At 55.8% G+C, this 20,148-nt stretch overlaps 9 protein-coding genes across 9 annotated transcripts; 4 read left to right on the forward strand and 5 right to left on the reverse strand.

Annotated features, from left to right (window-relative positions):
• Window positions 1-241: 241 nt before the first annotated feature.
• Window positions 242-634, reverse strand: BKA78DRAFT_255136 (uncharacterized protein; the record flags this gene model as incomplete). The annotated part of the gene is made up of 1 exon (XM_066884969.1): window positions 242-634. A coding segment is annotated over one exon (393 nt), but the record flags the coding sequence as incomplete, so codon positions are not given.
• A 1,116-nt stretch (window positions 635-1,750) lies between these two features.
• BKA78DRAFT_191119 (uncharacterized protein) lies at window positions 1,751-2,691 on the reverse strand. The gene has a single exon (XM_066883578.1). The coding sequence runs from the start codon at window positions 2,514-2,516 to the stop codon at window positions 1,986-1,988; it is 531 nt and encodes a 176-aa protein (XP_066741443.1). The 5' UTR covers window positions 2,517-2,691; the 3' UTR covers window positions 1,751-1,985.
• Window positions 2,692-3,841: 1,150 nt separating this feature from the next.
• Window positions 3,842-4,488, forward strand: BKA78DRAFT_240550 (uncharacterized protein; the record flags this gene model as incomplete). The annotated part of the gene is made up of 3 exons (XM_066883907.1): window positions 3,842-4,035; window positions 4,084-4,200; window positions 4,248-4,488. Coding segments are annotated over 3 exons (552 nt in total), but the record flags the coding sequence as incomplete, so codon positions are not given.
• An 870-nt stretch (window positions 4,489-5,358) lies between these two features.
• On the forward strand, window positions 5,359-6,945 carry BKA78DRAFT_191113 (uncharacterized protein). Its single transcript, XM_066883577.1, has 4 exons — window positions 5,359-5,751; window positions 5,806-6,244; window positions 6,301-6,495; window positions 6,546-6,945. Exons 1-4 carry the CDS (start codon window positions 5,669-5,671, stop codon window positions 6,843-6,845), a joined length of 1,017 nt encoding a protein of 338 aa, XP_066741445.1. The 5' UTR covers window positions 5,359-5,668; the 3' UTR covers window positions 6,846-6,945.
• A 3,323-nt stretch (window positions 6,946-10,268) lies between these two features.
• On the reverse strand, window positions 10,269-11,595 carry BKA78DRAFT_191208 (putative integral membrane protein, Mpv17/PMP22 family). The gene is made up of 5 exons (XM_066883579.1): window positions 11,391-11,595; window positions 11,277-11,331; window positions 11,012-11,117; window positions 10,651-10,953; window positions 10,269-10,590 (listed from the first exon to the last, which is right to left on the reverse strand). The coding sequence occupies exons 1-5, from the start codon at window positions 11,399-11,401 to the stop codon at window positions 10,496-10,498; spliced, it is 570 nt and encodes a 189-aa protein (XP_066741446.1). The 5' UTR covers window positions 11,402-11,595; the 3' UTR covers window positions 10,269-10,495.
• A 486-nt stretch (window positions 11,596-12,081) lies between these two features.
• Window positions 12,082-13,209, forward strand: BKA78DRAFT_322534 (Alpha/Beta hydrolase protein). Its single transcript, XM_066889123.1, has 2 exons — window positions 12,082-12,416; window positions 12,482-13,209. Exons 1-2 carry the CDS (start codon window positions 12,139-12,141, stop codon window positions 13,167-13,169), a joined length of 966 nt encoding a protein of 321 aa, XP_066741447.1. The 5' UTR covers window positions 12,082-12,138; the 3' UTR covers window positions 13,170-13,209.
• Window positions 13,210-14,048: 839 nt separating this feature from the next.
• BKA78DRAFT_322536 (uncharacterized protein) lies at window positions 14,049-14,967 on the forward strand. Its single transcript, XM_066889124.1, has one exon. It carries the CDS (start codon window positions 14,151-14,153, stop codon window positions 14,817-14,819), a length of 669 nt encoding a protein of 222 aa, XP_066741448.1. The 5' UTR covers window positions 14,049-14,150; the 3' UTR covers window positions 14,820-14,967.
• A 598-nt stretch (window positions 14,968-15,565) lies between these two features.
• Window positions 15,566-17,582, reverse strand: BKA78DRAFT_355664 (uncharacterized protein; the record flags this gene model as incomplete). The annotated part of the gene is made up of 2 exons (XM_066891943.1): window positions 15,566-16,288; window positions 16,392-17,582. The coding sequence occupies 2 exons, from the start codon at window positions 17,580-17,582 to the stop codon at window positions 15,566-15,568; spliced, it is 1,914 nt and encodes a 637-aa protein (XP_066741449.1).
• A 46-nt stretch (window positions 17,583-17,628) lies between these two features.
• BKA78DRAFT_346229 (MFS general substrate transporter) lies at window positions 17,629-19,713 on the reverse strand. The gene is made up of 8 exons (XM_066890515.1): window positions 19,648-19,713; window positions 19,554-19,593; window positions 19,303-19,497; window positions 19,202-19,253; window positions 19,014-19,151; window positions 18,319-18,958; window positions 17,971-18,121; window positions 17,629-17,907 (listed from the first exon to the last, which is right to left on the reverse strand). The coding sequence occupies exons 1-8, from the start codon at window positions 19,701-19,703 to the stop codon at window positions 17,872-17,874; spliced, it is 1,308 nt and encodes a 435-aa protein (XP_066741450.1). The 5' UTR covers window positions 19,704-19,713; the 3' UTR covers window positions 17,629-17,871.
• Window positions 19,714-20,148: the final 435 nt, after the last annotated feature.

Raw genomic sequence — 20,148 nt, forward strand, 5'->3', positions numbered from 1 at the left:
TGTTACCCTCGGCTTTTGGATTGGGATAGGGAGGCAATAGTACCAGGTGCAGTTTTACTAAAGAGGAAACATAATCAAGTTGATTTCGGCCCATGATTGGGATTCCTTCAGTTACGACATGGACCGTAATCGTACCAACGACAAGCCGTCGTGGAATTTGCTCGTCATTCTAGCCTTTGCTTTTCCCTCAACCATGCTCAACACCAGCACATCGCCCCAATCCTGCCAATCTCTCCCCCTCCTACGTGCCACCCCCCACCCCCCGCCCCTCCGCATCGACAGCAAACATGCTCAAATCCTCCAAGCGCACCTTCTCCAACGCCTTCTCGCTCGTCGCCTCCAGCCTCACCCGCGGCACGACGCTATCCCCCAGCCGCTCCCGCTCCCGAAACGCCTCGAGCCACCTGCTCGCGCACAAGCACCACTTGCAGCCGGCCTGCATGCCCGGGATGGCGCGCAGGTCGTTGCCGCGCGCCGCCGTGAAGTCGAGGAACTCGTCCGTCACCACCCCCGCCACGCTGTGGTGCCCGAAGTCGCCCGGCGGCACGCGGCAGTAGCCGTCGCGCAGGAAGCCGGTGCGTGGGTTGAGCGAGTGGAGCGCGAGGGGCTGTTTGAGGACTGTGGGGTTGAGGGTTAGTAGCTGGGGCGTGGAGGGGGGATAGGAGGGGGGGATTTAGCGGCGGCGAAGGGTAGGGAGGTTGAGTGATGCGGGGAGGGGAAGACTGGGTGGTGGGCGTACCGTTGAGGCTCTGGCTCGCCATCTTTGCCATGCGTTCGCCGCCGTTTCCTGTCTCCTCGTCCGACGGCGTGTTCGGCAGCACCTGCTGAGCGGCGTAGTCGCGCTGGTCTGCGGCGGCGAGGGCGCAGACGGCGAAGAAGAGGACGATGAAGGCTGCTGCGGCTGCTGCTGTGAAGGTGCGCAATGGAGCAAATTGTCGCATGCTCTAAATTGAACCAAACTACACGATATCGTTGTGAAGAAGGACGTTCGACAGAGTTTAAGCACTGAGAGGGAACGAGCGGCAACAGTCTATGACGCATGTCCGCCAGCCCTCACGATCGGCTCCCACCAGTCTGGGCTGGCTCTACCCATCCTCCCGCTGTTGGGCTAGCGTCAACCTTGCCTTGCCGCGACGCCAAACCCGATCGATGCGCACGCTGCAACAGTCCATCTCTCGCGAAAGGAAAGACTGCAGAGACTCTGGCGCAGAAATGTCGTTCTGCCATTGTTCTAGAGCCATGGACAGGACACCTCAGAGATCAGCGTCGCAGGGCTGAGGGATCGGCGCGCGGACGGACGGGAGACGCGCGTGGATCTGCGCCGATCACTGTCGCTGGCTGATGGCTCCATTTGCTTGCTCATGAAAGGCATGTTGAACAGAAGTCGGATTTGGGTAGCGTAGTGGCACATTCTGATGGACAGACATGACTGTTGCTTTCGGGTTGCGTTTGTTGATGTTGTGAAGGGGAGTAGAGGGGGCACACGGTGATGAAAGGGGGTTTTGAGCGCTGTCATGATAGTCTTGGACGTTGAGAACGCTTTGCGACTTTGTGGACGGCGGGGTCGCCAGACCAAAACCCGAACTTCGAATCAGAACTTCGAATCAACCCGTTTGAAGAGATTCCGTCGTGGAGACGTCGCCTCCGCCGACTGAGCAAAACAGCTCTCTTCCTTACGCTTCTCCCTTACCAACTCAGACCAACACTTCCATCTCGCCTGCGACCAGTCTCTCTTCAGCACCAAAGCCATCTTTGGATCTACCAACCGTCATTCAATGGCCACCAATCTCAAATTTTGTCGAGACACGCGCAAATCTAGACCACCCCACCGTCGACGGCACGTTGGAAAAAGGTGGGTCCCGTGCACACCAACGGCGTCAGGCCCCGGATTATTCTCGCTGAGACCTGACTTGACCAGCGTCGTCTCCTGAGCGTCGACGCGTCCGCGCGTGCCGATGTTGGCGGGCCGGGTTTGATGGTGGAGGTCAACGCATTATTGCGTGGGTACAGGTTAGTTTCCTGGGTTTTGCATCTTTTGAAACTGGTGCTCCGGGCTTTTGCGTAGCAAGGTTTGCGTGTTCTGTGAGGTTTTCTGAGAGGTCTGTTGCGTCATGCCTGTTTTCTGCTTGTTCTTCACCCACGCCCAGTGATGCACATGAAAAAGATGTCGCACACGAAATCCAAAGTGCATACCCAGCCAGCCCAAGGCACGCCTCGAGCGCCGTTTCGTCACTCAAGGCCGCAGCCCAGCAGCAGCAGCCAGCATCAGTCGCGCCGCCGATCTGATCGACGCCGGCCTCATATCTCATCACAGGGCTCTTCCCAGCTCGTTCTCCCCTGGCCAAGCAGCACCTTCCCTGCTCAAGCCCCTGCCCAGACGCACGGATTGACCGGATAAAGAGGGGATCGAATGCGCAAAGGCTCGTGGACTTAATGAGACTGGGAGGACGGTGATTGGTGGACGCTGGAAAATGATTGAAATAAAGACGTGCTTGGCGATTGTGAGAGGCTGGCATGTGGTGGACGGCATCTTGATTGGTGACGAGCGGAAAAGCGCAAGATGGTGGGGCAGACGGGCGTTGGGGGGGTGGGAAGTTGGATGCGTTTGAAGGCTGAATGAACGCTTGGCAATATCGAGACTGCTGGGTAAGCTGGTTTCGATGGTTGTCACCAGCTTCGTGAGAGATTTGGGGGCTGTCGTGGAGGAGCGCAATGTCGGCCAAGAGAGACTAGAGATGTTCAGCCCTGATATGACCTGCCGTCGTTCATTCAGCCAATCCGCGAGTCGTTTGATGAGGTCTCCGATGGCTCGTCTTGGTACGTCCGGAAAGGCATAAGAACCGACAGCTGAGACTTGGAGTGGTTGGATGACGGGCAAGAGGAGGGTTGATGCACGCTGGGTTGATTGGATTGATCTGCCGGCTGCCGCTATCTGTGAAGTGATCAACGTCGTTGGAGAAGAAAATGCTCATGGTTGTCGGCGAAAAGGGGACACCGGGCTCCGACTATCGGTGTATCATTCCATGTTCTCCGTCTTGGTAGTGTCAAGGTCCGGGGTGTGTTGTTATAGGGCTGACGACGTTGATGCTGCTACCGCCGCGCTGAATGGAGACATTTTGCAGCACAGGAGAAACAAAACACCCGGTTTGAGAGAGCTGAAGAGGGGTAGCGTCTTGTTAGTGATCCGCGCCTGACTACAAGTCATGCGGGCGTTTGCGGTCGTTGTCGAATTACCCCGTCTCTGCCGCGCGGTTGTGACCAAGTGCGGGCCATGGGCCACGATGTTCTCTGTATGGTGTTTCGAAGATATTTCCATACACTTGCACTACGTCACGCCAATCTCCTTTGCCCAGATCTAGCGTGTAAACACCGTTCTTGCGTAGTACCCCTCACAGCAACCTCATCTGGCAGCCTCTCACGACTTCACTACAACTAAATGCGTCGAATGTCTGGATTGTCTTTCTTCGCCATCTCTCGACAAACACTCCAGCGGGATGATTGTCCGAGATAATGCGCATCAGCTAGTCATCATCGCTCTCGTCCAAGGCATCCCTGCTCTTATCCTATTCGGTCTCCGGGTGTTGGTGAGAACAACGAGGGCGTCATGGGGATATGATGACTGGGCAATGGTCGCCGCGGCGGTTCGTCTTGAGTACGGAAGCGTTGGAGGCAAGCGCTAATTTCCCTAGGGACCATTTGCGGTGCAAACGGTGGGTGTGTTGTTGGCTGCAAAATATGGCATCGGTTTTCTGGACAAGAATCTTGATCCGCACAAAGTTCCAACAGCACTCATGGTAGGTCTTCGTTACGCGAAGGTCTCGACGGCGACTGACTTTTGTAACAGTGGTTTTTCTGGAGCCAAGTCCTTTTTCTCATTGCTGTCATGTTTATCAAAGTCAGCATTGCGCTTCAATTGAGTCGAATCGCGACCTCGAGGCAGAAGTATGTCTATGCCATTCGAGCCTGCCTGGCCCTTGTTGTTGTTTCTCACGTTGCGACCATTGTGTTCGTACTTGCTCGATGCCATCCTATGAAGTAAGTCTGAATGAGCGGAAGCAAGATGAGAGGCTGACAAGTTTGCAGGGCTCACTGGACACCGAGTCTGGTGCAAAAGCAGTGTGGCTCGCAGCTTCACTTGACCATTGTCAGCTACGTCCAAGCAGCAATCAACATTGGCAGCGACATGTTTTGCGCCATGCTGTGAGTGTTTGCCTAGTTGTTCGCGAATTTGACGGCTAATTCGGTAGGCCAATTCCGCTTCTCTGGAACGTAAGGATGAATCGCAAAACCAAATCATCGGTCATCGTGTTGTTGGGAATGGGGGTTTTTGCCAGTGTGAGTGCCATGGTCCGACTAAAGTACAACCGGAACTACATGTACGAGGGGCCGAACCGACTCTGGCGACTAGCGGACATTGTGACGTGGGCGTACTCGGAGACGGGCATGGGCATGATTATAGGATGCAGTGCGTGCTTGCGGCCGTTGTTGCCGGCACTGCGGTCGGAGCATTCGCAGCAATCGCACGAGACGTACCGGCTGGAGAGCGGCAAGCCCCCACACGGCGGCGTGGCTGTGCGCGACGAGGAGCGCGAGAGCGACAGCGAGATGGAGACTCCGGGCGGTGCATCTTTCAAGGGGCGCGAGGGCGTGACATGGAGCTGGTCGGCTGTGTAGGGGTAGGGCATACAAGCGTACCGCCGTTATTGTTGGCGTTGGAGTTGGTCCCTGAAGACCCTGAGTGAAGAGTTGGAGGTTACTGGCGTTGGCGCTGGATTTTACTGAGAGACATGTGAGTGGCATAGCGACGTCGCATGGGGTCGACGCCGTGCAGATAATAGGCAGTCAGTAATGTTTGGTGTGCGGCTCGTCGCAAGGCTCGCATATTGTGGTTGCAGGTCTCGACTTGGCGACCCTTAACCTCACCCACACACACGGCGCCCACCGCTTGGCCGTGCCCATTGTTGTTGCTGCTCTTGCGTTGCTGCTGCTGCCACCCTGCGCCTCTGTCTAATCCTCCTCCGCCTCTCCTCTTTCGAGCCCGTCGCATCTTCAACAATCCATCTTACTTCTCACATTTCCTCGTCGCTCCTCGTCGCCCACCACAACGCCCACATCCTCCGTCCAACACGATCGTTACTCTATCCGCAATCGACTCCTGCCTCATTCCCTGTCGCCCGCTACGCTAGTGTGCTGGTACTCCTAGCCTGCTGCGCTCCCCGAATCCAGTCCACCGCACCCTCTCGCCGCGATCCCTTGCTTTTCGAAACAATCGTTGAGCTTCTGCGCCACGTCCCCGGCCTTGACTACCTGCACCCTGGCCCGAGTGTTCCGCGATCCATCAACCCGCCCGCCGTCACCGTCTCCCTGTGTCGCGCTACATCGGCCCTGCACATCAACGCCAAGTTGACGCTGCACCTGAGCCTGACCCCGCTGTCGAGCAGCAAAGCCTGTCTCGAAACCTAGCCGCCGCCCTCCCTTACTCCCCCTACGTGCCGCCCGAGGCGGCTTCATCGCCAAAATTTACCATCACGGCTCTCGCTCTTCCCTCCTCGGAGGACAAAGCATCGACAGGCTATATCAGCCCCCCACCATACAGTCGCTTCCTGGAGGCTACAGAGATCGCGAAGGCCTGTCATCCGGTCCCTCCTTCCCTAGGGGCTCGAGCAGGATGTATAGGCCAAATACAACCTGGACGTGGGCCTTTTTGCTCACGTCCCTCTTGCAGGCCGTCGTCGCCCTGGCCCTCGAAGCGTACGTCTGACGCGAATGCGCGCTCCATCTCTCTCATCGCTGACGCTGGTCCAGATACATTTTCGCTCGATTTCAACTATCGCTCAAGACGAACGCTGGCCTCCTGCCCCAGTCTCGAACCATCCCCACCTACCTCTCCGTCTTCATGTTTGGTTACATTTACCAAATGATTCTGGTCTACGACGCGCTGCGCCTGAAAAACACAATTCAAGTCATCGGTCTCTGCATTTACAACCTCGGCATCTTGGTCTATGCCTCGATTCAAATCGACCAAATCAACGACGCCGTCGTCGTTCTCGAGGAAAATGGCCTCATCATGATCGAGTTCTGGGGAGAGATCAAGCCGTTTCTGATCGTGGAGCCATGCCTCATGGCCTTTGGAACCATCCTCATGTCCTTTGTGGCCTGGAAGCTCTACGACGAATTTGCATGGACAATCTACAAGCACATCTCCGCTGACCTGCGGCTGAAGCGCAGATATCTGACTTATCAGGCAAGGCTACACATGTCTCACGCGGTTTCAAAGCTTGGACTGACTCTGGATTCTAGATTTACATTGCCATGCTCAAGTTCGACTTTTTCTTCTTCCTTGGATTTACCGTCCAGTTTCTTGTCGTCGTCGGAAATACGACTGATGCCGAATTCTACCTTACCATTGCGGCCGTGCCCATCACCATCCTGCTGTTGGTGCTGGCAGCTTATTGGACGCGCAAGGAGAACATCATCGGAATGATTGCTATTATTGTGCGTTGCCCGGGCACATCTGACATGCAGTGCTGACACATTTCCTGCAGGTGATCTATTTCGCTGCTCTTGCGTATTTCCTGTTCAAGCTGGTCCGCATGTACGGCTCTGACGAGAGCCGCGTCCAAGACTACCTCCCCGCGCGCCGCTCGCTCACCACCTTTGCCGTCATTACCATCGCCCTACTACTCGTCACAATTGTTGTCGCCTGCCAGTGCACACACAATTTCAACAAAGGTCTCAAGCCACACCTCGTAAAGAGGAAAGTGCCCGATCTCGACGAACAAAAATATACGACCGAAATGCCTGCGATAGCTGGACCTGTACCGAACAGAATGACAATCGATTGATGCGTCTCGCGCCCAGACGTAGTCGAGCGAACGAGTATTTCGCACCGATGCGACGAGCGGTTTTCCCTTTCTGGTCTCTGGGCGGTGGTGATTTGAGGTCAGGGCGTTTTGGAGTAAAATGGCGAAAAAGAGGCGACTCGAAGAGGCACAGTCCGGCCCTTGTCGACGGCTTCGAGATACAGAAGAGTATGAACGGCAACTAATTACAATCCCGTATACGGGATACGAAGAGAAGATGAGGAGGGTCTGCAAGGGGAACCGGGCTTTCTTTCATCTTCTGCTGGGAGGACACTTGGGTGCTTCTTTTTGCTGCTTTGAATTCGGGAAAGCTCTGATGTCGCCATGTCCTGGGCGTGGGCCTTGGCCCTGAAGAAGAAAAGAAGAGGGCCTCGGGGCCAACATACCGCCACATCGTCCCTTTTCTCTCTGTGTGTATTACCTTCGTACAGCTGCGCGCTCTTCCTTTTTCCCTCTTACGTCTTTTCTTGCCGTTTATATTCGCTGCCACTCTGGGGTCCTGATTGAGCAGGGCCCCTCTTTCTTCCCTTTTTCTTTTGCATCTGGCGAATCTTGTAGCTTTCCCCATACCCACTGGCAAGCAGATTGCTTTCCTCTCCAGAGTTATTGAATGCATTAACGCCTTTTTTCTGCGATGGCTATCTTATTAATCGTGTGCTCATTTAAAACGTCTTGCGCATCCGTTCCAAAAATTCTTCTAACCATTCGTCAAGCGCTGTGGGCATACTGACCACCCAACCACGCAAGCCTACATTCAACAATCTTGCTTGACTCTCTGCCCAACACAGCGCGGAGCGACGGGCCTCTGGGCGCGCGTGTGCGGTCCGCGGATCAGGATCAGATTGCGGACATAAAAATGGCGGCGAACACGGACCACGTCGTCGTCGGAACGGGGCAGGCAGCAGCGAGGAACGCGAAAGGCTGATCTGCCTCTCTCTGCGTCGCTCTGATGAGGAGGCTCCACTACAGTATGTACCACTGCTCTCGACGTGACGACTTTTTACGTCGCTGTGACTGATGACGGCGGCTGGGCTGGGGCTGGGGCTATCCCATCCGACGAGTCGTCGACGCGCACGCCCGGCCGACCCAACAAAGAAAGATGTGAAGATGCAGGTAGGTCGTGTGAAGACCACCACCACGTGCGCGCGGTCGAAAATTTTGGTCCCTTTTCTCTTTTACGAGCGAGCATCTGGGAGGAGACCGAGAGACGGCCTTGGAGCTTCTTGGCGGTTGTTGGCGGTAACTACGTACCTAGGTTGGCACGGCACCTGCTGTTGACGCGCCGCGTTGAAGTTCTTTCTCTTTCTCTCTGTCTCTCTCTCCTCCATTCCTGTATCCGTACGCCGCTCTGCATCCTACCTACCCTACCTACCCTAGGTAATCCCGCTCATCCACCACGTTCTCCCACATCCCTCCCTCAAGTTATCTCGTAACCCCATCCCACCCCATCCCATTCCATCGTGCAGCTCTCATTACGCCAATGTAGATGTGTAATGACGAACGACGGCGCGGCAGTGGCGCGGCGCAGCGTTCGGTGCTCTTGGCATTGCTTTCGTCTTTCACGAGTTGCGAAAAAGAGAGGGAGAGGGCAAAGGCGCCATGTGGTGGTCTGTGTGTGATGTGCGGCAAAAGTGGAGACAATTGACGGGGGGCAGGTGCTCGCGCACTTACCTTACGCGTGGAGGGCGGTGGTGCGGCGGTGCGGTGGTGGCTTTGTAGGGCGAGGGCCGGCCGGCCGGCCAGCTGGCTGGATGGATGGACGACGGTGAGAAGGGGGAAGAGAGGGGGGTAAGGTGGGAGTGAGGGAGGGTGAGGCAGATGATGCATAGATGTTAGTCCGGTATACCTAGCGTCTTTTGATTTCATCAACACACTCAAGCGGAAAGGTGTGTCTACCATGCTCAACCATCATACGCCTCTTTGCCGTACAAACGGCAGCACGTATGTAGTCTGATGTCGCTCACTCGAACGACATTTGCTGTGAGAAGCAGACAACGTGGCGGAAAGCCGCCACACCAACAGGATGATGCGTGTGGCTTGCTTCACACTGCGCTCCGTTCAAGGGTCTCTTGAGACTCGGCTACGTACTCACGTATGGTGGGTGTGCGTCTATAGCCGCGTGGAGCATGGCGCGCGTGTCTGGCGTACGCCCATCCGCTTAGCCGGTCGTACGCTGATGGTTGCGTGTAGATGGTCGGGTTTAGATGGCCGGGGGAATGATTGAGCGGATAGACAATAGCTGGCTTTGGATGACCTTGTCGGACACCGCAGCGTTGAACGCAAATGCCAATAGCACCTGAATCGTAGAAAAGGAGTCTTGGATCAGCCGGTTCGTCTATCGTCTATGATGGTGTTCTAAAAATGCATCATCCCTCTTCACTTCCACACCACCCACCCTCTCCTCGCCTCCAGTCGAAGCAAAAGAAGCTCGACCAGCAGACGAAAAAGCATCAGCAGAAACAACGGCAAACAGACAGATAGGAGCAACGAAACAACAGACGAGGGGTGGAGAGAGTACGGAGGAGCAACTACGCCGCACATGCCCCTGTTTGATCAGCGTTCTCACAGTTCGGCGAGCCCGAGTCCGAGTCTGAAACCCAAGTTTGGACGAAAGCATCAAAGGGAACTCTCCGGATCTGCGCTCGCTCTTGCGTGCCGTACCGGCGTACCGCACCGCGATTGTGCTGTACATCCGACCCAAACCCGGTCGTGTGAGACAACTCGGAAAGAAGCGCTACAAATGCGGTGACGAAGCTGGGAAACAATCTTTTGGCAGCATTGAAAGCTCATGGTCGCTGATTGCTCTTGAGTCTGGATGTCAAAACACAACTGCAATCCTCCAAGACGACGGAAGATTTAAGAAAAGGGATTTAAGCACAGAGAGAAGCCGAAAATCATTACGCCTACTACTGCATCATCCATCTCCGTCAGATGCAATGCAACGCATCGCCGAAAGAACCCATACCCATTGCCAAAGATAGACACCATGCAATGACGACAAAGAAAAAGGAAAGGAGGAAAAGAAAACCGTTGATCCGCGAGCCCGGCGCCCGGAATTGAACACTGGCCGTTCGACAGCCGACGGGAATAGGACCAGAAAGGCGGGTATACTGTTGCCCCGTTGGCTCGTAGCGAGGTGCCTGTTGACCCGGTGCGATGGGTTCCGCAGAGCGAGTCATTGTTTATCCGACACGCGTCGGCCACTGCTGCAAAAAGGGTGCTTTGCAGCAAGGACAGAGAGGTCGCCGATGGAGCAGGGGCACTGGCCTGGCTCCTCGCTTGGTGGGCTCGCAAGGGGTTGTTATGCGTTTCAGGGCTTTTTTTGGTCGCGGTGTGTCTTTTTTTAGGTGCCGTGGATTTTTTGCATAAAGATCTTGTTCCTTTTTTTTCAGTTTTTTGTTTGCTGTTTTCTTGTTTTGGATATTATGTGCACTGTGGATGACGTCGTCTCTCCGTTGACCCCGATTTTTGCGTCGTTGCAAGAAACCAGGGAACTAGAGGGCAATGAGCAGCGAATGGGCCGTGCATTACTTGATGGAGAGATATGACGATTATTGCCGCCGCGTCAAGGGCATATCGCGAAGACCGGCGGGCATTGGAGAAGCTGTTTGAGGGTGAAAGGTGGGAGATACTCATTCGGTCTTCTCCGCCGCCAGGGATCCAGCCTCGACTCCATCGGCGGCAGTGCCACCCTGACTGTTGAGCCACGAGAGGTAGCAGTTCCAACCTGGTCGAGTCAGCAATCATCTCTCTACAGCAGACGATCATTCTCATGGAGGTTACGTACCCAGCGACACAATGTTGACCACCAGCACGCGGTGCTCGAGAGGCACCAGGGTGAAGTTGCCCATTTGCACAAAGGGCCAGACCATCCAGTTCTTGATCAATGCCGGCTTGTATGCTGCCTCGAGCTTCTTGCGCGGGTCGGTGCCTTCAAGGATAGACATGCTCGACAGGAAGACGAACATGCTGGTAGGCGCAAAGAGGAGCTGGTCGGCAGCGACGCGGGTGACGGTGGTTGCAAACGGGTTGGAAAGTTGGACACGCGAAAGGACCTTGAACCAGGTGGTTGCCGCTGGGCCGAATACGGCTGTATCGTGTCAGTTGCAAGTAAGTCCCTTTGCTGCGCCAGCATTGATCAAGCCTACCGCCACCGTAACCAGCCATGCGCGCTGTCCGGATCCATTCGTGCTTCTCAAATCCACGCTTCTCAACAGCTTGCTGAGCCAGGACATCTCCAGTTCCAAACAGCACCTGGACAGCGCCGTCAATTATCAGTGGTGGCCCCCAGATTATGACGTAATGTGTGTAGGAATGCGGGCGAGGAAGGTCGAGGTCGAGGTCGCCAAACGGAGGGCGTGAGGGATGGATTTGCCTCGAATCGCTTCATTGGGAGGCGGGAGTGATGCATACCGCGGTGGTGACGCTCTGGGTGAGGAGCGGGCGCTTGGCCAGCATGGATTGGTACCTGTAACGTCAAGCGTCAGCTTGCCGAGCTCTCGAAACTTTTTTTTCAGGGCAGCTTACCAGCGCAACATGTTGAGTGGGTTGACGTTTGAAAAGAAGATGGGTAGGTGAGGTGGGAAGAGGTGTATGGGAGGAAGACAATTGAGGCTGGTGGCGAGTGCAGAAGGGATTTTATTGCGTTGGTGTTGTTATCTTGGAGGCGGTCACTCTTCCCGAGTCACTTGGTGTTGCGCACAAACCAAGGGGTCTGCCTGCCTCACTATCGGAATGATCTGCGCGGGAAGGTATCCGACAGATTATTAAGTAAGCTTTTGGCCAATCATTTGACGCTGTGCAGCCGCTCAGATATCGTGAGGCAGATCCGGGGAATCACCGACGTGGAAACTTCACCCACTTTGGCATGCCATCCGCTCCCCCACACTCCCCATCTTTGTTGCTTCCGCTTCAACTACTTCACAAGTGCTGTACGTCGACAAGACAGCACTCTACCATGCTGCGCCAAATCTGATTGATCTAGCGCTGATGAACGTAGCGGGCCTGAGGCATGTCGCTCCGTTTAGCTGCGCGCCAGGCGGCCATTTCTAGCAGGAGGAGTTGGAAACCGCAGTCGCAATGGCTACCTCATGGAATAAAATGCTATCGAGACTTCAGTCATGGTGTGCAACTGAAGGCGTCGCTCTTTCCTCAGAGGCCCATCACCTCGATGACCCGAAATTCCCCTCCTGTGTCTCATTCTCACAGTCCTTGTCGACGAACTTTCTTTACTGAATCACTACCTCCTGTCCTTATACCTCCTACAATCTTCCTAATGTGCCTCCTCGGCCTGTGGAGCTACAAAGTCATCATGACCATTGTCTTCCAAAACAAGATTATTTACATGCCTTACATGCCCCCTTTTGCCCGCTCCGAAAAGATGGAGGACTACACCCAGCTCTGCAGACCGGTGGACTGGCACGAAATTTCGATCAGATCCCTCGATGGCACCAGGATCGCGCTTTGCGTTGGCGAGATTCAGCGCGGCAGATTTCAGGAGGCTACCCCTGAGAAACTGCGCCCAAAGCGCACAGTCATCATCTACTTTCAAGGGTGGGCATGATTCAGACACCTACAGCCAAATTACGCGTTGCTTCGTATACGCTGACTTGGCGCAGAAACGGAGGCTCAATTCCGCTGAGGCTGCCAATGCTGTCGGGAGTTTTGAAAGCGCTCAACAGGCGGGTTGGTGAACACAGCATGCGCTTCACGCTCGTCGCTCCATCCTACCGTGGCTTCTGGAAATCTCGAGGGCGAGCTTCTCAAAGAGGTATCGAGCGCGATGCAAAAGCCACGCTTGAATGGGTTCGCCAAGCCTATGGCAATGACGCGAATATTGTCCTTTGGGGTCAGAGCCTTGGGGCAGGCGTTGCAGCAAATCTCGCAGCTTGGCATGTCAACAAGCCACCAGCCCAGACTCCCACACATAGGTCCAAGATTGCCGGAATGATTCTGGAGACTCCATTCATTGGAATCAAGGAGATGCTTCTAGCACTGTACCCCCAGAAATGGCTGCCATACCGCTACCTGTGGCCCTTCTTGCGCAACTTTTGGGACTCTGATGAAGCCCTAAGGGAAATCGCCATGAGCCCACGGAAGATGGACCTACCGATTCAAATCATCACAGCTGGTAGCGATGAGGTTGTGCCAGCAAATCAAGCAGACCACTTACACATTCTATGTGAAGACCTGAAACTGGATGTACGACGGAAAGACATCACGGGTTCACTTCACAACGAGGTTCCTGACAGAGTGCAAGGTAGAGAGACCATCGCAGCATTCATCAGCGAAGTGGGTTATAGATGATAGAATGCCTCCCACTAAGCCATCACCTGCGCTATGGAGCATGTTCCACGGTTGACTTTGTAAGAGTACCCTTGACTGAGACATGAGCGAAGTGAATATTTCTGGGCGTTTTCGACCAGAAGCCGCCACTTTCTGGGACTGCCCGCGTAGGTCGAAGCCGAATCTAGTGTGAACTTCACAACTTCGCCAAAAGACTGCAAGTGCAGCGGCTCCTTCCCCCACATTGGGTCCAAAAAGATCGATCTCTCTGTTCAAGATTCACAACCTCAACACCACCACCTTGCCATCTACACCGTCGCCGGTCCATACTCGTCAACCTCATACGCTTTCGCCATGTTGCTCCAAAAGCCTCAGCCGATCTCGATTCGCCAATCAACGCCAGTCACTTCAACGACGCTCTACTCTCCCGGTAGATGCGTCTCCAGCACATCGTCGCCAGTCCTTGTCAATGAACCATGGAACCAAACACGTACCGCAAGCTTGAGACGTACCGAAACCAGGTCAAGCGACCACTCCTCAGTCGACAGCCCGACAAGAACAAGTTGGGATTCGGGCTTTTCCGATGGCGCATCCTCGAACACTTCAATCAATGAACTGTCAGCTGGCCTGGACAAGAACATCGCGCAACGCATCGAGGCAGAGGTCGATCGCATTAGCATGGAAATTGCACAATCGAACCACCTGCATGATGGTCTGCAGAGCCAGCAAGCGGCCTCTCCCGCTGCCAATGAAGCAGATTATGCACTCCCAGTCCCTCACGTTCAGGACGTCTCCCTGGCGTTGACGGATCCAAGCGTTCTGGGCGACCCCATATTCATGAGCACAGCCGGCTTTGAGGTGGGGCCTGCTGGACTGCGGATTGGACACTGCAGCTACCTCAACTTGCCGGCCGGTGACGACTGCACGTTGCGAATCATTGGACCAGATTGTGCGGGCAGCAGACCACGCTTTCAGCTAATCATCTCGACAACCATTTTGGACATGAGGACTACAGACAAGTCCTGGAAATTGAGCTCCATTCATGACGTCACGGAAATAATCAACGAGATGGCGACGGATCGTTTAAGCTATGACTTGAACATTCAATCGACGTCGACCCGAGGTAACGGCCAAGACGTTGCGCCGAAGCACCTGAAAAAGATGAAGAGTTGGGATGAGCCGTTCGACTGGAACAAGTTCACCGAAGATGAGTCGGCGACGCACGACCAACAACCAGAAGGACCGTCGAGTCCGGATTCCCTCAACACCCCCGACGACATTACCAGCTTCATCCAGAGCGCAAATCTATTGAAATCACAGACGAAGAAGTTCTTCATCCTCACGCCCCGCCAGCTCGAACACCGCAAACGCAACATCATCGAAGTGTTCCGGCGCAAAAAGTCCATCTGGGCCGTCGAAATCGCCAGCCTGGTCGTCAGCTTCGTCTCCAACGACCTCCTCCACGAGCCGCACGTCGTCGACCGGCTGTCCAACCACCTGCGCCGCTGCACCGCAGACAGTGTCACCAAGTGCTTTGGCGGTAGCGAAGGCTTCGAGTGGCGCGCCACGCTGCGGGCGGGAACCGAGACCGTCATCAATTGCTTCCCCATCGACAATGACCGAGATGGCATGGCGCGCGAAGTCTGGTGGGTCTGCTTCGTCGAGACCTGATTTCTGCTGCCTGTCTGTCGGCTTTTGCACGACGCATCTCAAAAACCATCGAGCCCCGCTTCAGCACTTTCCCGTTTCGTCCATGCATCCGTCCGTCGCCGTCATCCAACCCGCCTTTACGCACAGCTGCTGGCTTGGACCGCCGCTTGAAAAAGCATTGGACGGCCGGCCGCGGGCCTTCTGCCCGACCTACGTTTGAAGTTATGCGGGCAGCAGCAGCAGCAGCAGCAGCAGCAGCAGCACTCCGGCGGGGTAAGCGGAGTACCGGATCCTGCCTGCTCGTACGCAGTGGCGCACAGACTGACATTGGCGCGGTGGAGGATGGGCGTCGTCTTACCGTGCGTCGTCGCTGACGGATGCCGCGCGCTTGGTTCTCGTTTGGATCGTGAGGTTATTGCTCATCTTCTTTTGGTTTTGCCTTTTTTGGATTTTCTCGTCTGGTTTGCTTATTGGATTTTCTCTTTGGAGCGCTTGCTCGGTTGGAGCTTGCAGCATTCTGCTGCTGGCGGGGCGCGAGAGCTTCACTTGAAGGGCGATTGAGCGTGCGTTGCGACTTGGGGGGAGAGAGCTTTGTCATCTACGGCGTGGTTGGATTTTCTGCTTTTGCTGCATCTGGGAGCTTTTGAGTTTTCAAAGAAGATCGTCTATCCCTCTAATCCAATTTGGTCTACAAGTCTCGCAAACACTCAAACCTCGACGCCTGTCTACCCAAAGGAAATGGCCTGTACATCCCATCTCACCACCCTTCATTCTGCTCTACGTTGCCTCGCTCTTTCCTTCCTCTCCTTCCTCTCCCGTCTTTCACCCACCTCCAACTTCCGCACCAGACCCGCAAATAGATGCTTCTCCATCCTGATCCACTCGCATCGGAGCCTCTGCTCGTGGTCACCCCCCTCCGCATGAACCCTCCGTGCCGTCTTCTCTTCCTCCGCAAGTTGCTGCGACCGAGCCCGCATCTTGCCAAACCCGCCTTCTCGATCGTTGAGCACGAGCGCCTGCACGAGGCGGGGCAGGTGCTGAGCGAAATCGAAGTCTGGGTCTTTCTCGTTGCCGTCGTGCCCCTGATCTGGATTGGTCTTGTCGCGGGGCATCTCTCTCGAAGCATGGACGCCTACTCGTGCCGCCGCGCTCAGCAGCTCCTCGTCCGCAAACGCCGCGACCCCGACCCGCTTCAGCAGCACTTTGAGACGCGCGAAGAGCACGCCCTGACACATCCAGGCGGAGAACACGCGCTGCTCTGCTCTACGTTTCGCGCGGTCAGACTGAAGATGCGCGACCAGCGTGAATCGCACCATGGCTCGCTCTGCGGGCGAGAGCGGCGGCGACAGCAGGCGAAATTCCGACTTGATGATTTCGGAGAGTTGGGGTAGCGCGATTCCGGCGGCCCATTCGTCCGCCATGGCGTTGGAGATGGCGAGGGCCTGGTCGGCCGGTGCGCGGGCCGTGGCAATTCTGTCGGCGACGTGGGCCTACGGTGTGTAGAGGGTTAGTTGCAAATGTTTGGCGGTTGATGGGAGAGTGAGGGTAAAAGGTAGGCTAGAAAGGGCAGGGGGTGGATCAGGGGGCACGAACGAGGTATTCAGCGCGCGTCCGCATGTCCGCAGATACAGCCTGCTGGTCGACGACACGAGGGTCGACATTTTCGCGTGCTGCCTCTACAGGCCGATGCTCTGCAGCGGCATCGTCGTTCTGGCCCGGCTGCTGGGCGTTGTCCGCTACGACTTCGTCGCTACGAGCGCTTGGTGGTGGTGACGGTGGCAGCTGAGCCGGCACTTGCGGCACCTCGTCGAAGTCGCGGATCCGGCTTGCTGGATGATGAGCCGGTACATGGACTTGCTCTGGAAGGACCGCCTCTGGAAGGACCACCGCTCGCTCTTCTGCTCCTCGCTCTTGCCTTTGACGAGCAACTCCCTCACCCCCTTCGTCTTCCTCCATCCACTGCCCCTCTATCAGCTCCAACACCCAGACCACCAGCCCGGACACGGCGAGTCTTGTGCCAGTCAGGCCAGTCAGGACGTCTGCACTCCAAAGAAACTGCAAGACGGCCCACTGCCGAAAGTCGGACAGCCAAAGCGTCAGCCCGAAAGACGAAAGCTGGAGCAGGCGCACCAAGTCGTCGTGGAGCACGCGAGAGTAGTCCTTGAGGGAGCGGAGCCCCGAGGAGAGGCAGGGAATGTTTTGGATGAACTGGTGGCAGTAGTAGTCGTATGGATCGGCGCCGGGCGAACAGATGAAATGGAAGCCGGAGGCGGTGATTAGAACGAGGGTGATGGCGGTCGAGGCGATGACTCTGGCAAGCAAGAGATATGTCTTGTTGGTAGTGGTTGCGGCTGCGGCGGCCGCTGGAGCTGGAGGAGTTGGTGCAGATTGCCGTCGCGGTGCGTTCCCCTGTGCTCGACGCTCTGGCAATCTTTGGTTTTCTTCCTCCTCCCATCTCTCAAGTTCCGCCGCAAACCCATTCAGAAGCTCCCACAGGAACGCCCAAGGGCGCATCAGAGTCAGCAGGAAAAACGCACCCCTGATCCAGAACGGCACCTCGGCCAGCCGTGCCAATTGGAACATTGGCAAGTAAAGGCCGCCGACCCAGCCGACCGACGCACCGTACAGGAGTACCGCCAGATCGTTGCTGCCATCGTCGTTCTGTCGGGTAATCGTGGGTGGCTGACCCGACTCAATGTAGTGCAGGCTGATCACAACGATCAGGCCCAGGCGTACGAGGATCGGTTCGAGGGTTGTCCATGAAGGCTCTTTACTCGGGGGCATTGGGAATGGTGGTCGGTAGAGTGCTGATTTGGTGGTGAGGTGCAAGATTACAATACAACTGTTGTGATGGAATGAGCAGTGAGTTATCGACAACAGCGATGGGATCCAACAGAAGAATTATATACTAGTTTTGAACAGACCAGTTGAGCGCGCACAGTGAGAACCGAACCGCAAGAGGGGTTCAGTGAGTTTTCGCTTGACGCTAGACATGCCCGAGCATCAAAAACACTTGTATGTACATTGATGTCTCAAAACCACAATACAATGCAAATCAGACAACAAGCCTCCCCTAATATGTGTAGCGGAAGCCTCTGTCTCCCTCATTCTGTGCACGATGTCAGTCAGCCAGAGCCAGAGTGAGGGGATGCTGAAAGGGGGAAAGACTCACATCTGAATCCTCCAAGACAATCTCTCCTCTCGCCGCGCGCCGGTTGGCGACGCGGAAAAAGCCGCCCAGCACCAGGACAACCAGCATGTTCATCAGCGCGCACGCTATGCACGCGTAGATGCCCGGCCGGTACTCGGGGGCATCTTGAGTCCTGCGACGAGACATACGTTAGCGTCATGACCGCGCGGGTGTGTCGAGGCGGGAAAAGAGAAAGGCACTCCAAGGGCGGGGGCGCTCGAATGCTCCCTACAGATGCCCCTCTAATGCTCCCCATGTGCCACAAACAATTGGAGCCGACCCCTGAAGTCGACATTTTCTTTTGCAGTCCACAGTGCAAGGAGTGCTCACCTGAAAACCAAGCTCCCAGCAATGCCGCCCACGCCACCAAAGCCAACCAACGTGGCGCTGCAAAAAGCGCGCTTCCACTGGCCCCTAATATTGTTCGCCTGATAACTCATAGTCGCCGGCACATTCGCATTCGCGCCGGCCGTAACCAAGAAGACGCCAAAGTAGCGGACGCCCGAGTTCTTATGAAAGCCCATGATGGGCAAGCCAATGAGGCAAATGACCATGTTGAACAAGATCACCGGGCCGCGCAGCTTCCAGCGGTCGCCGGCGTAGCCATCGGCGTAGATGATGAGCGCGGCGAAGACGTACGGCGGCGCCACCAGGCATTGCGACGCGCCGATGCTGAAGCCCATGTTTTCGTGCAGGATGATGGGAAGGAAGTAGGCGAGTGCGTACGTGATGGTTGTCGTTCCGAAAAACACCAGAGCGTAGCCCCAGATTTTGAGGTCGAGGCCGGCGCCGAAGAATTTACGTGCGGTGAAGGGCTCCGTTTTGGCGTCGCCCCTGTCCGCGTTCACTCTGGCAATGATGAAAGCGGTCTCGCGCTCGGTGAGGAAGCGCCATGATTTGTGTTTGGAGTCGGGGAATCCAACGAGCGCGAAGTAGCCAACGAAGCCAACGACGCAGGTGAGAACTCCCTCTGTGATGAATTTCAGTTTCTACACTTTTAAAACAGTCGGCCGGGTTCATCAAACCAATGATGAATATCCATTTCCACCCTGAAAGATTGGCCAGACCGTCCATTTGCATCAGGCCATATGCTAGTATACCGGCGCAGGCTGAAGCTACGCAGCCAATGATGTAGAAGACGGAGTAGCGCTTTCCCATGTCATCTGCCCACCAGTCAGCAACCTCCCTGCTGCAAAGGTTCAGGAGGACTTACACCTCACGTACCAAGTCGACAGGAGGTAGACGGCGCTAGGGAAGAATCCAGCCTACGGTTTTCAGCATTATCCTGTTCCCATACGATCGAGGGATGCTGACCTCGAAGATACCCAACAGAGCTCGCAGGCCGGCAAGAGCATTCCACGTGGGAGCGAAGCCCATGCCAATCATGGTGGCGCCCCAAAAGACAGTTATGGCTGCAAGGTGCAGACGGGGGCCAATCTTGCGCACGAGTCCGGTTGAGAGAGGCTGGAAGACGACGTAGGTGATGAAGAAGACAAGCGTCACGAGAGACTGAGGAATTCAGATCAGTCGAATTCGTTGATGGGAGACTCTGCGTTAGTACTCACGTAGCGGTAGCCCTTGACCATGTCGAGCTCGACCGACATGCTGGGAGTCATCAGCGGACACTTCAAGTGATGAGGTTCAATAGGACTTCCATACCCAGCAATGTTTGCCGCAGACAAATTCGTCCTGTCCATCAGACTGATACAGTACATGACGCCCACCGTCACGACCAGACGCCTGTCAATTCTGTGAATGAGCTTCCTCTGCTCTTGCGGCGAGTAGCCAAACGCGGCGACGGCATCTTGCGACGCGTCTGAGCCATGCGAATCGACATGGTCGATATGCTCCGTCTGATTCTTCCCTAGTTCCGCAGAAGTAAACGCTTTGTCGTCGGGAGAGGAAGACATGGCAACACCAGTAAGCACAGGGCGGCGGGGTTGAGGACACAAAAGGTCGGCCGGGGAGGTATTTCTAGTAACACCCGGGCTGCAAGTCCCTATTTACAGCGTTGGTGGACGACGTCGTGCCCCGCATTGCTGGGTCGCCGCCAAGGGCCAGCGGCCGTGATGATCCTGAGCGACACCCTCGGGTGACACGCCGCGCACGCCCTCCAAATCTCTTGGCTGTCTACTTGTGGCAGGCACGCCGTTGAGGAGA

Source organism: Phyllosticta capitalensis (assembly GCF_038381095.1).
Source record: "Phyllosticta capitalensis strain CBS 128856 chromosome Unknown BKA78scaffold_9, whole genome shotgun sequence".
NCBI lineage: Eukaryota > Fungi > Ascomycota > Dothideomycetes > Botryosphaeriales > Phyllostictaceae > Phyllosticta > Phyllosticta capitalensis.

Coding starts and splice junctions, on each gene's coding strand:
- BKA78DRAFT_322534 (XM_066889123.1), top strand. CDS start 12,139: ATGTGCCTCCTCGGCCTGTGGAGCTACAAAGTCATCATGACCATTGTC. Junction 12,417..12,481: donor GTCATCATCTACTTTCAAGG/GTGGGCATGATT, acceptor GACTTGGCGCAG/AAACGGAGGCTCAATTCCGC.
- BKA78DRAFT_322536 (XM_066889124.1), top strand. CDS start 14,151: ATGAGGACTACAGACAAGTCCTGGAAATTGAGCTCCATTCATGACGTC.
- BKA78DRAFT_191208 (XM_066883579.1), bottom strand. Junction 11,118..11,276: donor CCCAGAGCGTCACCACCGCG/GTATGCATCACT, acceptor GGCGCTGTCCAG/GTGCTGTTTGGAACTGGAGA. Junction 10,591..10,650: donor GGTCAACATTGTGTCGCTGG/GTACGTAACCTC, acceptor TGACTCGACCAG/GTTGGAACTGCTACCTCTCG.
- BKA78DRAFT_191119 (XM_066883578.1), bottom strand. CDS start 2,516: ATGCCAGCCTCTCACAATCGCCAAGCACGTCTTTATTTCAATCATTTT.
- BKA78DRAFT_346229 (XM_066890515.1), bottom strand. CDS start 19,703: ATGTACTGTATCAGTCTGATGGACAGGACGAATTTGTCTGCGGCAAAC. Junction 18,122..18,318: donor GCTGGGAGCTTGGTTTTCAG/GTGAGCACTCCT, acceptor GTCTCGTCGCAG/GACTCAAGATGCCCCCGAGT. Junction 17,908..17,970: donor TTGTCTTGGAGGATTCAGAT/GTGAGTCTTTCC, acceptor CATCGTGCACAG/AATGAGGGAGACAGAGGCTT.
- BKA78DRAFT_191113 (XM_066883577.1), top strand. CDS start 5,669: ATGTATAGGCCAAATACAACCTGGACGTGGGCCTTTTTGCTCACGTCC. Junction 5,752..5,805: donor GTCGCCCTGGCCCTCGAAGC/GTACGTCTGACG, acceptor ACGCTGGTCCAG/ATACATTTTCGCTCGATTTC. Junction 6,245..6,300: donor GCAGATATCTGACTTATCAG/GCAAGGCTACAC, acceptor TCTGGATTCTAG/ATTTACATTGCCATGCTCAA.